Source organism: Podarcis pityusensis (genome assembly GCF_964106645.2).
Source record: "Podarcis pityusensis genome assembly, chromosome: 3".
NCBI lineage: Eukaryota > Metazoa > Chordata > Lepidosauria > Squamata > Lacertidae > Podarcis > Podarcis pityusensis.
This window is the reverse complement of record NC_138026.1, coordinates 18733301-18746609: the sequence shown is the minus strand read 5'-3', so window position 1 is coordinate 18746609 and position 13309 is coordinate 18733301. Positions and strand designations below refer to the sequence as shown.

At 42.5% G+C, this 13309-nt stretch overlaps 1 protein-coding gene across 2 annotated transcripts in view; it reads left to right on the top strand.

Annotated features, from left to right (window-relative positions):
- The window catches only part of LDAH (lipid droplet associated hydrolase), a 92312-nt gene extending 79003 nt beyond the window's left edge, over window positions 1–13309 (top strand). For both annotated transcript variants that reach the window (XM_080999315.1, XM_080999314.1), the window contains 2 exons: window positions 2859–2941; window positions 13058–13309. In XM_080999315.1, coding sequence (XP_080855441.1) covers window positions 2859–2941; window positions 13058–13261 — 287 coding nt within the window. In that variant the 3' untranslated portion in view covers window positions 13262–13309. The remainder of the gene's footprint in view (window positions 1–2858; window positions 2942–13057) is intronic.

Here is a 13309-nt window from a genome sequence, read left to right as displayed (position 1 = left end):
AAAGTCCATTTCGGGGGCCTAACTTTAATCAACAACTCCAACCCTGAAAAAAGGTCAACAACTTTGGTTGGCCCCCACAGCCCTTCACTTCATCAAATCCGGCCCTCTTTGAAAAAAGTTTGGACACCACTGTCCTAATGTAACACTAATGTCTCAACAAATGAAAATATAACTTGAAAAAAGAGGCGTTGCACATACTTTTGTAAACTAAGAAATCTTTAATAAAAATACGTTAAAAACAAAACAATGCAATCCGAACCGCCTTCTCAATCACAATCCTGATAGTTTGGGGAAGGAACATCCAGGAGAATATCTAGGTTCTTCCTCAGTGTCAAAGAAACCAAGGAAAAATTCTACCCAAAGAAGAAACTGACACAGAAAATAGCAACTCTTCTGGTAAATAACAGATAACAGATCTGGGTTTCATGCATTGCTTATGATTATGCAAAGTCACTCAGTTGTCTAATGCCACCTTAGCTTCAAGCACCTTGTTCATTTAGCTTTTGATCTGGGTTCTCCAACTGTGTCTACAGAAAACTTTCCCTTTTGGCATGGAGACCTCTTGAGCTCTCACCTCTCCCTCCTTAGTGTCATTTGCTTCCATTTCCTCCAAGTGCTTCAGGAATTTGCTCAATGTAATGTTTTGGGGTCACTCAAAAGGATCTGTCTGATTGCTGTTTCCTTTTTCTCTGCCTGTTGGGACAATGTGTTGCTCTTGCCCATACCAGTGACGTACGATTTGAAACTCTGCTAGCTGCTGCTCCCAGGCATATGGCATATGCCGTGAGAGTTCATGTCCTCCCACATTTCTCTCATGAAAATAGGGACGTCCTATTCCATTATTATTATTATTATTATTATTATTATTATTATCCCAACCCATCTGACTGAGTTGCCCCAGCCACTCTATATGGCTTCCAAAATATATAAAAACATAATAAAACACTTAAAAGCTTCCCTATACAGGGCTGCCTTCAGATGTCTTCTAAAGGCTATATACCGTATTTTCCCCTCTATAACACGCAGATTTTTTCTCCTAAAAAGTAAGGGGAAATGTCTGTGCGTGTTATTGAGCGAATGTGTGGTCCCTGGAGCCGACAGGCGCGAGTGAAGGCAAAAATCAGGCAAATATCAATCGTCCGGAGAAGGGAAGCCTTGAAAAGAGGAAGCTGCTGCTTTCCTGCATTCTGCCTCAGGGTCTTACTGCCCACCCGCTTCTGTTTGTTACTGTGTTTGCTCAAACGGAACAAAGAGCAGAGAAAACCCCTCCCCTCCAGGCAATCAATGGGGAAATCCGTTTAAATTTCCAATGTTTCAAGGCATCCTTACCCATTACATGGCAAGCACAGAAGGACTTGTGGGAAGCTAGTTACCTTGAGATCACGAAGGATGATCAAACCCTTTAATTCCGATCAATTAATTCCCTTCGGAAAGCAGAATTGATAGCATTCTCATTTGAGTAAATAACCAATTTAGGCTATAAACTATATAAACATATGCTGCACTTCACAAGTGATTTCCATCCATGCAACAGATATCCTACCCTCTGCCCCCCAGATCCCAGAGGGTTCCCTCAATTTTAAGGGTGTGCTAGAGATGGCAAGAAAGGGAATCTGCTCCAAGAATGGAGCTGCAGTGTTGGATACAACCCATAGATTTATTTCACAGATTTATTTCGATTTCTATTCATACATCTGTAGGGCCTTGGAGTAGGTAGCAAGTCTTAACAACGCATATTCAACTATTTTAAAACAAACGAAAGATGCTAAAATCAATTTGAAACAATGCAATGTGGAACTCCCCTTTGAAAACGCTGCCTTATGCCGTGTTGAACCAGTTAATTGTTTTATAGGTCAAAACTGGCACCACAGCCCTCACATAATTAAATGAATAACAATAACCATGGTTTCTGTTGCAAGGCCAATCGCACACGGTTGAACTCTGACTGTGCATGACGTTCTTTCTTCTTTGCCAGTTGAGGGTTGAGAAAGCCACACGTCACGTGTTACCGAGAAGCGTCCAAAGGCAAGCATGGTGGGAAAGCATGGGTGCTTCCACTCTCCTGCGGTGTTTGGTTGGATGCCTCTTTTATGACCAATTGATTTGTGCCATCTTCATACACCCCTGTCCATGAAGCAGAAGGAGGGTGGTGTGAAATTGCCGTGGCGCACATTGCACTGTCGACATCATTCACAGTTCCCTGCAATGAGTACAGAAGGTCCACTCACTGTCTTTGAACTGAGCTGCTGTTGTTAATAATGATGGATTCACTAGGGTTGCCATATGTCCGGTTTTTAGATAGATGATAGATAGATAGATAGATAGATAGATAGATAGATAGATGATAGATAGATAGATATAGATAGATAGATAATTATTTTATTCAGTTTTACCATTTACATTTGAATTCAAACAATAATCATAATCATAAACATATAGGATTCTCTGAAGCCTTATACTTCCCTCTACCCCTCCATGGGTTCCATTGTAAATCTTTTTCTACTGCATCATATAATTTCTGTTTTTTTCTTAAAAATACACATATGTTCGGTTTTTCCTGGACATGTTTCCAGGTTTCCATGGACAAAATTACCATCGGGGGGGGGGGGGTTTAAATGGGCGAAATTCACCCCAAAAAAGCTCAACAACCTTTTACTTATTGAAAAATGGCAACCCTAGATTTGGTTGCATTGCCAATATGGCAAGCCGCTACGGGACTTCAGGTCTAGAACAGTTTCTTTGAGGATAGACGTGTTTTAGACTCAACTTGACTTGGAAAATCTAGCCAGCATCTTTTGTTTTCTGCACAAGCTGTTTTTATACTGCCATAATTGCATGTGGGTCTCTTATTTTTGCAGTAAACGCTGTATACCTGGGAAATCAAGAGATGAAGGTGGTCGTAGAGAGAGATAACACTGCCATCAGAAAGCATTTAAAGAAGGTAATTCTTTACTCTTCCCAGTTCTAATGAGTTGCCCATTTGCAGATACTTCACTGTCTCACTTTTTAATACCCAAATGATCCTGTTCTGATCTCAGGCCAGTTATGTATAGTTTGTCTGCATTTATTGGTTAGAAAGAGTTTGCGCCTCTGGCCTTATTCCACATAACCTATAATAAATATTTTTAAATATCACAAAATAAAAACGACAAAATAACAGAAATATCTGACAAAGTCCAGAAAGTTCAGCTAAATGTCTAAATATTTAGGTGCTCTATCTAAAACAGTAAGCCACTATACTACCCATTAAAAAAAAAAAAAATCTTAAGAGAGCCAGCCTAATCAGCAACACTTTATACTACTTTCTAAAGGTCTTCTATATACCTTCCAGCATTTCTTTGATGAAAATGGGGCCATCCTACTCCATAATAATAACATTATTAATTTTCATTATTTATACCCCGCCTATCTGACTAGGTTGCCCCAGCCACTCTGGGTGGCTTCAACATATATAAAAACATAATAAAACATTAAACATTAAAAAACGTCGCTATACAGGCTGGCTTCAGATGACTTTGAAGGGCTGTATCTCCTGGGCTCAGGGGTTGCATAACTCCATATGCCCTCCCAAAATTTCTCAGATAAAAATAGGGACGTCCTAAGGAAAAGCGGGATGCAGGTGGCACTGTGAGTTAAACCGCAGAGCCTAGGGCTTGCCGATCAGAAGGTCGGCGGTTCGAATCCTTGTGACGGGGTGAGCTCACGTTGCTCAGTCGCTGCTCCTGCCAACCTAGCAGTTCAAAAGCACGTCAAAGTGCAAGTAGATAAATAGGTACCGCTCTGGTGGGAAGGTAAACGGCGTTTCCGTGCGCTGCTCTGGTTCGCCAGAAGCAGCTTAGTCATGCTGGCCACATGACCCGGAAGCTGTACGCCGGCTCCCTCGGCCAATAAAGCAAGATGAGCGCCGCAACCCCAGAGTCGGTCACGACTGGACCTAATGGTCAGGGGTCCCTTTACCTTTACCTTAAGGAAAAGCAGGACATTCCGGGAACAAATTAGAATTATTTGAATAGCACATTTCTTTGGTGCTATGTTGAGATCAGCAGCCCCGATCAGAATTTGCAAGAGAACAGAATGTTGCTTTTTCATGGGGCTGATATGCTATGCATATACACTGACATTCACCTGATATGAGCTGGTTAACAATTGTTCTACTTCAGGGGTAGGCAAACCAAGGCCCGGGGGCCGGATCCGACCCAATCACCTTCTAAGTCTGGCCTGCAGACGGTCTAGGAATCAGCATGTTTTTACATGAGTAGGGTGTGTCCTTTTATTTAAAATGCATCTCTGGGTTATTTGTGGGGCATAGGAATTCGTTCACTTTTTTTTCTTTTCAAAATATAGTCCGGCCCCCCACAAGATCTGAGGGACAGTGGACCGGCCCCCTGCTGAAAAAGTTTACTGACCCCTGTCTACTTTCTCAATGATACATTCACCTCAGAATATCTCTATGCAAGATGTGCGAGCCAGTTTGACCTTGGCGCCATTCACCTTTTGCTCATTATACTTGTAAAATATGCTTACTTTCCTTTCTGAATTAAAGGCTATGGCAGGCAGCAAGTGCCTCGCAGGTGCTTCTGTCTATTTCCATCTGTTTTCCTTGACTACGTCAACCTGAGCAATGCTTTTGCACCTGGAGGCCTACTTTGAAAACCTGTGTTTTATTTGTTCCTCTGTGTCATTGCACTTTTAAAGTGGTGTGCTCTACCCAGGGAATTTTTATTTTATTTTTAATTTTTTTAATTGAGACAAAGATATAGAAAGCTGGCAAGACCAGGACAGAGTAGAAGTGTGGAGTTAAATACCTCTTCTTCTTCTTCTTTTTCTTCTTCTTTTTCTTCTTCTTCTTCTTCTTCTTCTTCTTCTTCTTCTTCTTCTTCTTCTTCCCTCCACCCCACACTCTCAACTTTCCCCCCTAATTCTTCCTTCTAATAATTTCTGGGAATGTGAAAATTAGGGGAGAAATGTGAGTTGGCACAGACTTCAACCTGAAGTGTACTGACGTTAAAAGTAGGGCTTGACTAATAAAGGGTTGGAAGCCGACGAGAACAGGAACTGGAGCCCAAGTTGCGATAGAGTTGGCAAGTTGTCACTTTGAGAAATTTATGCTGCTTAGTAGTCAGTGTGATCATAAGTGTAAAGCCAATCTTAACACCTGACGGTGCCAGCTGCTGGGGAAGAGAAAAGTTATTTCTGGATCCCATTTGCATGTTGTGTGTTGAAGGAGGTGAGAGAAAAGAGACACTAAATTATTCCTGCCTTTTCAAGCCCAGTTTTGCAGCATAATTAGTAGGAGTCAAGGAGGGAGTAAGAGAAAATATGGGCCTTTTCGGAGCTGGGCGTCTCAGGTGCAGCAAATGCTGACAGGTAAGGGGGCTGGAGGCGTTTTAGCAGAAGTGGGTCACTAGGTTTTAAACCCTCGGTTTCAAATGCTAAACGAAAAGGAAGAGTCGCTGCCCTGTTTCTGGTGCAAAAGCAGACAATTTAAAGTCCAAGTGTTGATCCCGCCTCTCAGAGATCCCGAAACAAATCATGTGGGGCAGTGTTGGCTGTTTCACATGCTTGAGAACATTTCACGCCCTTATTAACTGGGGGTCCTGTCCACACCGTAGGCAGCAGTGCACATCCCACAAGGCATAGAAAATAACATGATAAATGAGCACTATTATCATCCTCATCATCATTTACCTGCCCTTCACTCTAAGGTCCCAGGTTACAGCATTAAAACACTATACAGTGGTACCTCAGGTTACATACGCTTCAGGTTACATACGCTTCAGGTTACAGACTCCGCTAACCCAGAAATAGCTTCAGGTTGAGAACTTTGCTTCAGGATGAGAGCAGAAATTGTGCTCCGGCGGCACGGCAGCAGCAGGAGGCCCCATTAGCTAAAGTGGTGCTTTAGGTTAAGAACAGTTTCAGGTTAAGAACGGACCTCCGGAACGAATTAAGTACTTAACCAAGGTATCACTGTATTTAAAACTGATTAAAACAACTTTATTATTCTTTTGTTTCTTTAATTTGTATACCGCTTAGGGTGGTTCACAACATAAAAGCACAAAAATAAACTGGGTCCTAAAAAATATCCTCCTCAAAGCCAGGGTAAAGACGGACACCTTCAGCCAGCTTGCTGTGATTCAAACGTACACAATTGTGTTTCTCTCACACACAAAAATGTGTCCGTGATGATGGCAAATGTATATGAATACACATCGTTGTGTATACACGGTGTTAGGTGCCCCTCCAGCCGTGCACATAGGATCCCTAACTAGCCTCCAAGAGACGTCTGCATTTACAGGCGTGAGTTTTTACCTGGTTTGGGCAAATTCAGTGTTTCGAGTATTATTGCATCATGGTTGTGTAATGTAAACATCCTCTCCTGGTTCAGAGTGGAATGCAGTTGGCTTCTTGCACACAGCTACAGGCTTCGGGTTTCTTCCATTTTGGAAGAAAGCACCTTCCCCCATCACCACCTCACCACACAGAATTTGAACCAATGGTCTCCAATGTAACTCCAAAGTAGAACTCATGCCGAGTATGCAGACACTTGCGGGTTCGATCTGTGCCGCCTTCAGGTAATAGACGGCAAAAGATCCCTGTCTGGAACTCTGGAGAGCTATTGGCAGCCCAAATGGGCATTACTGATATCAAAAGGCCAATAATAATTTAATAATAATAATAATTTATTATTTATAACCCACCCATCTGGCTGGGTTTCCCCAGCTACTCTGGGCTGCTCCCAACAGAACATTAAAAACACAATAAAACATAAAACTTCCCTAAACAGGGTTGCCTTCAAATGTCTTCTAAAAGTCAGATAGTTGTTTATTTCCTTGACATCTGATGGGAGGGCATTCCACAGGGCAGGCACCACTACCGAGAAGGCCCTCAGTCTGGTTCCCTGTAGCCTCACTTCTCGCAGTGAGGGAACTGCCAGAAGCCCCTCAGAGCTGGATCTCAGTGCCTGGGCTGGACTGTGGGGGTGGAGACGTTCCTTCAGGTATACTGGGCCGAGGCCAATGGTCTTGAGTCAAGATAAGGCAGCTTCTGACATTCCCTGATGGAAGTGAGAAGGTAAACCCTCGCTGCATGTGTAGAAGCCCTTTATGTTCACGTTCAGCCTGGATGTGAAACCCAAGATAATTGCTGCTGGTATAGAAAATATTGAGATATATGGAGCAATGGTCTGATTCAGTATAAGGCAGCTTCCTGAGTTTTCTAAGCAGCTGAGGAGTTCTTCTCAGTCATGAGGGAAAATCTTTCATAAATCCATTTATCCATTTTGCAATGCAAAAATGTATTAGCTATTTATTTGTGTATTTCTTAAATTTATATACCGCCCTTTAAGGATCTCAGCCAAAATGCCTTTGAAGAAGCCCCTCTCTCTCTCTCTCTCTCTCTCTCTCTCTCTCTCTCTCTCTCTCATTTCCTTCAAATTAACGTCACTCAGGTTTTTTAAAGCACAGGCTCATTTTGTTTAAACCAGCTTGAAGAAAATTGCAAACCAAAGCAGCCAAAACCAACCTTGAGCTGGTTTTATTGAAACAGCTGGCCTGGTGTTGCCCAGTTTTCTTGACCCAGTGTCCAAAGCTGTCCATAGCAGTTTAATAGTTATTGCCCTTGAAAGGTTCACAATCTGGAAGGCAGCAGTACGGAAGACACCACAGATGCGGTCTCTCTGCCCACAGCCAGAGTAAATCACTTGCCTCCAGTTGTGGAAAATCTTTCAAATACGCCGCATGAATAGGCCTGAAATGCTCTCAGCAGCCAGGAACACCTTTTATTTTGGCAGCCCTCATATGCTTTTTGGACTGAGTTCTGCTGAAGTTCAGAATGGAAGTTAGGAAAGCTGCACATGAGGGTTTTGTCGCACATAGCATTTAAGCATGTGCTCTGGCACATGCGGCAGTATCCGAAATTTCTGCACCACATGCTCAAATTAGTCCTTCTGTGACATACACAAGATTTGAAAAGCAGCATTGGAACACAAGGGTAGGCAGAAATCGAGCTCTTGGGAAATGGAAGAAAGTGGCTATTGTTGAGTTACCAAAAAAGAGAAGAAGTTCTAGTTTTTATGTTTCTTGTAATTTCTTTTTTAATGTTGTGGTTTAAATGGGTGCGACCACCTAGGGACCTTAGGCTGAAGGGCAAGTAATAAAGCAAAGTAATAATTATTCCCAGTCCTGCACTCTCTTCTTGCAGTGGCCAACCAGATTCCAACAGAATCTGAGGTTCCATGCAGAAAGTATGTCCCAAGCTTGGAAATGTTGGATGCAAAAAACAAAAAAAAACCCTTCTTTCCATATCACAGTATCTACCCCCAGCTACATGTCATATTTTGAAAACCTTCTTCTTCTTCTTCTTCTTCTTCTTCTTCTTCTTCTTCTTCTTCTTCATCATCATCATCTTTGGCAGTCCCTCGTAGCCGAGTAAGATGGTCTTCCATAAACACGGTTTTAAAAGTGAGTCTTTAAGGGAATGTGAAGACCAATTCTTGTTCCACACGCCTTTCCACAGTGGGGTCTTAGGTTTCCAGGTGGGAGTTGATCACAACGAGGATTTGCCAAGCGTGCCTCCCTCTTAGCACATTTCTCCCTTTCGTCCTGAGTTCAAGCATCTTCAAAGCCCATGACACCTTTGGTAAAGGCTGTTCTCCAACTGGAGCACTCGCAGGCCAGTGTTTCCCAGTTGTCAGTGTTTATACTACATTTTTTTTAGATTTGCCTTGAGAGAGTCTTTGAACCTCTTTAGTTGACCACCAGCATTATGCTTTCCATTTTTATGTTCGGAGTAGAGTATTTGCTTTGGAAGACAATAATCGGGCATCTGCACAACATGACCAGTCCAACGAAGTTGATGTTGAAGAACCATTGCTTCAATACTGGTGATCTTTGCTTCTTCCAGTACACTGGCATTAGTTCACCTGCCTTCCCAGGTGATGTGTAAAAATTTTCAGAGACACCATTGATGGAATCTTTCAAGGAGTTAGAAACCACCCAGTAACAGGAGCCATCTAATCTAGTTGCCATGTGGCTTCATGTCTGAATCGAGGACACTTAATTCTTAGGACTATGCTTGCCGTACATTTAAACGGTTGCTTTCTTTTTCCACCTTGGATCTGTGGCAGACAGAATTGTTTGGTCAGTAACTTGCACTTTCTCAAGCTGTCATAACTGTAGTGCCAGTCAGAATGAACTGCAGGAAATCTTCATTATTTTCTTAGAAACTCTTTAATCTAAACATCCTGTTGATAGCAATCTCTGATTCCTATGGTGTTTTCACAGCATCTGCCATCATTGTGTATATCTGAATCCTCATGCCATATTTTATGGACATTGCATTTGATAACGTGACCCAACGCCAAAAAGTGGGGGAGCATTGAAATTGCGCTCTGGCAAAAAGAAAATAGATGGGAATAACTGGAATACAACAAGGTCTAAATTAAAAGCAATTTTCTGCTAGCTAATCTTTATCGATGGCACTGAGGCATGAACTGCTGTACAGACTGAAAATATGTCTGGCTATTCTTATTATTCTTATAGTGTATCCACATGGCTGGGTTTGTAGAGCTATTTGCATACTTTCAAGATTTACATAGCAATCTAAACCCAAGATCCGTCAGGATTTGGAAATAGGCAGATCTAAATCGGTCCCAGGTAAGCCAGGGCTCAGTCAGTTTAGTTTAGTTTTCCTTGTTTTTAATCCTGTTTTTTATTCTGTGAACCACAACTGGCATCTTATGATGAAGGGTGGTATATAAATCTTAATAAAGAATTAAATAAAAATAAAGTAAGTCAGGACCACACTCCCACATCCTAGCTAAGATGAGGCTCAGCCAGGAGAACTTTAGCTGGTGAAGTTTATGCTACTCGATAAGTCCCCAAAAAGGTGCAGGATTGGGCAAGGAAAGACTTGCACCTATTCCAAACCTCTTTTAAGCTCAGTCACATGATCTGGCAACTTGGCATAACTTAACACCAGCAGAAAAGGGTGGTTTAAGTCAAACTCTCTTTTAAATCTTTGCATTTCCTCTGTTAGGGTTAGGCCAGCTCAGGCAGCAGTGGCAGTAACTGAGCAGAGTTTATAATACAGTAGGGGTAACTTCCACCCAGTGGCATATCATGGGTTGCCAGTGTCGGGGGCCATGCATTTTCAATGGAGCCCAACAACGGAAGCGAACAGCTGTACTGAGGCAGCACCGGGTGGTGAAATTTTGCGCCCCCTAACAATTTTGCACCCAGGGCAACCGCCCCTGTGCCTGCCCACCCCACCCCCCACGCTATGCCACTGCTTCCACCAGCTTAACTGTCTGCCTCCTCTACTTAGGATTGCTCTGCCCAGCTGCAGTCCTAGCCCTCTCTCACCTGGGAATAAGTCCTATTGAATTTAGTAGAACTTATTATATCTGAGTAACCATGGTTAAGATTAGAGCAGTGATGGCCAATCTTGGCCCTCCAGCTGATTTGGGACTACAACTCCCATCATCCCTAGCTAACAGGGCTAGTGGTCAAGGATGATGGGAATTGTAGTCCCAAAACTGCTGGAGGGCCAAGTTTGGCCATCGCTGGATTAGAGCCTTTGATTCTGTTAGATATTTCTTAGATTTATCACCTCTAATGGAGGGGCTGAGGAAAGTTTCTTTTTTATATAAAAAATTGTATGTGCGTTTTTACATACAATTCAAAAAGAAGAAGGAAAGGGGGCTGGGAGAGTAAAATGAAAAAGAAACCATGACAAACTAAGGGCAAACAAACAGAACATGTAAGGACTTCCCTTCCTGTCTTTCTCTGGAATATTTTGTTTTCCACCTCTCCCTGCGTACTCTAAGTTACCAAATTCTACTCTTCTTACTCTTTGTCTCCTCCTTCCTCTTACCATGCTGGACATTAGTCGGGTCCTGCTAATCTGTTCATTTGTTTATACAGTGGTACCTCAGGTTAAGAACTTAATTCGTTCTTAACCTGAAACTGTTCTTAACCTGAAGCACCACTTTAGCTAATGGGGCCTCCTGCTGCCGCCGAACCGCCGCCGCACGATTTCTGTTCTCATCCTGAAGCAAAGTTCTTAACTCGAGGTACTATTTCTGGGTTAGCGGAGTCTGTAACCTGAAGTGTATGTAACCTGAAGCATATGTAACGCAAGGTACCACTGTACTGATTTTTAAAACACTCTACAAACATTTTCCAGTTTCCTCAGGACTCTGGTGGAAAAGGAAACCTCCCCTCCCCAACACCCTGCTGTCATTTTATCATTTCATTCATTTTAATTTTTAATTGCGATAGCAAACAACCCATGTAGCATCATATATGGTTGAGCCCAACATGCCAAAGGGGAAGCATAGAAATATCCTATCCTAAGCAGGTTTGCTTGATGCAAATCCTATTAATTTCCCCCCTTGTTGTGCCTTGGCATGCAGCCTTGAGATCCAGCACAGCATGAAAGAACCGCAGGCTTCTTCTTGTGGATTTCCCTTGCTGAGAGCATAATTTTGCATGCGGACTGGACCCTTATCCATGTGCAAAGGACTCAGCAAAATCTCCATCTGCAGTGCAGGGTGGCGGGTAAAGACAGGCAAACTTGTCTGTCCTACAATGCAGAGTTGCACCCACACCTGCCCTTCCAGGCTGCTGGCCCTGTGCAATATGTGTTTGCCTCCTGGTTGGGGCCTTTGCTGAAAAGCGCTCTACGCATTTCATCTTCTTGATCTGAGAAATTTTGAGCATCATGATGCTATAGAATTCCTAGTATGCCCACTCTGGAAGAATGGCAGATGAAGGTGATTGACTATATGGAATTGGCAGAAATGACTGGCAGAATCCGAGACCAGGGAGAAGAGTCGGTGAAAGAGGACTGGAAGAAATTTAAAGACTATTTACAGAAATATTGTAAAATTAATGAATTTTAGAAGGGTGTTGGATAGAAACTAAGTGGTTTGTAGCTGTAATGCTTTAAGAGATATGGAAAAAAAGATCCACAAATGGGTAAAAGCTTAATGGTAAGGATTTGCTGAACTAACAAATTGAACTGGAATACAAAGAAGGGAGGTACGAGGAGGTTCGGGGAAATAAGGGTAAGGAGGATATGTTAGAGAAAATTAATCTGTTTTTAATTGTTTTTATTTTGTATGTTCCTTTTTTTTATGTATTTTATGTATTTTTTTTTTCTTCTGTATTTTGTATTTTCTTGTATTTTTACTTTTTGTTTTTGCGTAATTTTTGTATTCTCTGAAATGTTAATAAATATCATAAAAAAAAAATAGAATTCCTAGTATGCACGATGCTTTCTGATCTTCCCTAGAGTTCTTGTATAGGTCACTGTTGTGATCGGATTCGAACCACCGACCTTCTGATCGGCAAGTCCTAGGCTCTGTGGTTTAACCCACAATGCCACCCACGTCCCTCAATGAGTCATAGAATCATAGAATTGTAGAGTTGGAAGGGACCACCAGGACCTCTGCAAGTGCAATACAGTGGTTACGTACTTAATTTGTTCTGGAGGTCCATTCTTAACCTGGAACTGTTCTTAACCTGAAGCACCACTTTAGCTAATGGGGCCTCCCTCTGCTGCCACGCCGCCGCACGATTTCTGTTCTCATCCTGAAGCAAAGTTCTTAACCCGAGGTACTATTTTTGGGTTAGCGGAGTCTGTAACCTGAAGCGTATGTAACCCGAGGTACCACTGTACAATGCAAGTGTGGCGCTCAAAATGGAAGTGTGGCACTCAAATAGGAGCATATTCGGCTTCCAAAAAAAGTTCGCAAACTGGAACTCTTACTTCCAGGTTTGCAGTGTTCGGGTTCCAAGTTGTTTGAGTACCAAGGCATTTGAAAACCAAGGTACCACAGTACAGGCATCTTTTGCCGAACATCTGGCTTGAACCCACAGTCCTGAGATTGAGAATCTTGTGCTCTACCAACTGAGCCATCCCAGGGTGCCAAATTTCCATTTCCCGTCTGACACTTAGATTTATCTCTGTCTTTTCTTCTGATATATTTACTTGGTTTGTGTGAGGGGTTTGCTTGTTTTTTCTCCTATCCTATCTCTGTTTTGTTTTTCAGCTGACTTTTTATTACGGAAGTATAGACCGCTGGTGTCCCCTGCAATACTATGAAGAGATGAAGAGGGATTTCCCAGATGGAGACATCCGATTGTGTGAGAAAGGATTCCGACATGCTTTCATGATTGGTTCCAGTGAGGAGATGGCTGAAATGGTTGCAGACTGGGTGCGAGATGATCTGGCTAGGCTGCAAACAGGGAAGTGAAGCAAGTAGCAACATATCAGGAAGTATTTTAACTGTTTTATGGGTGTG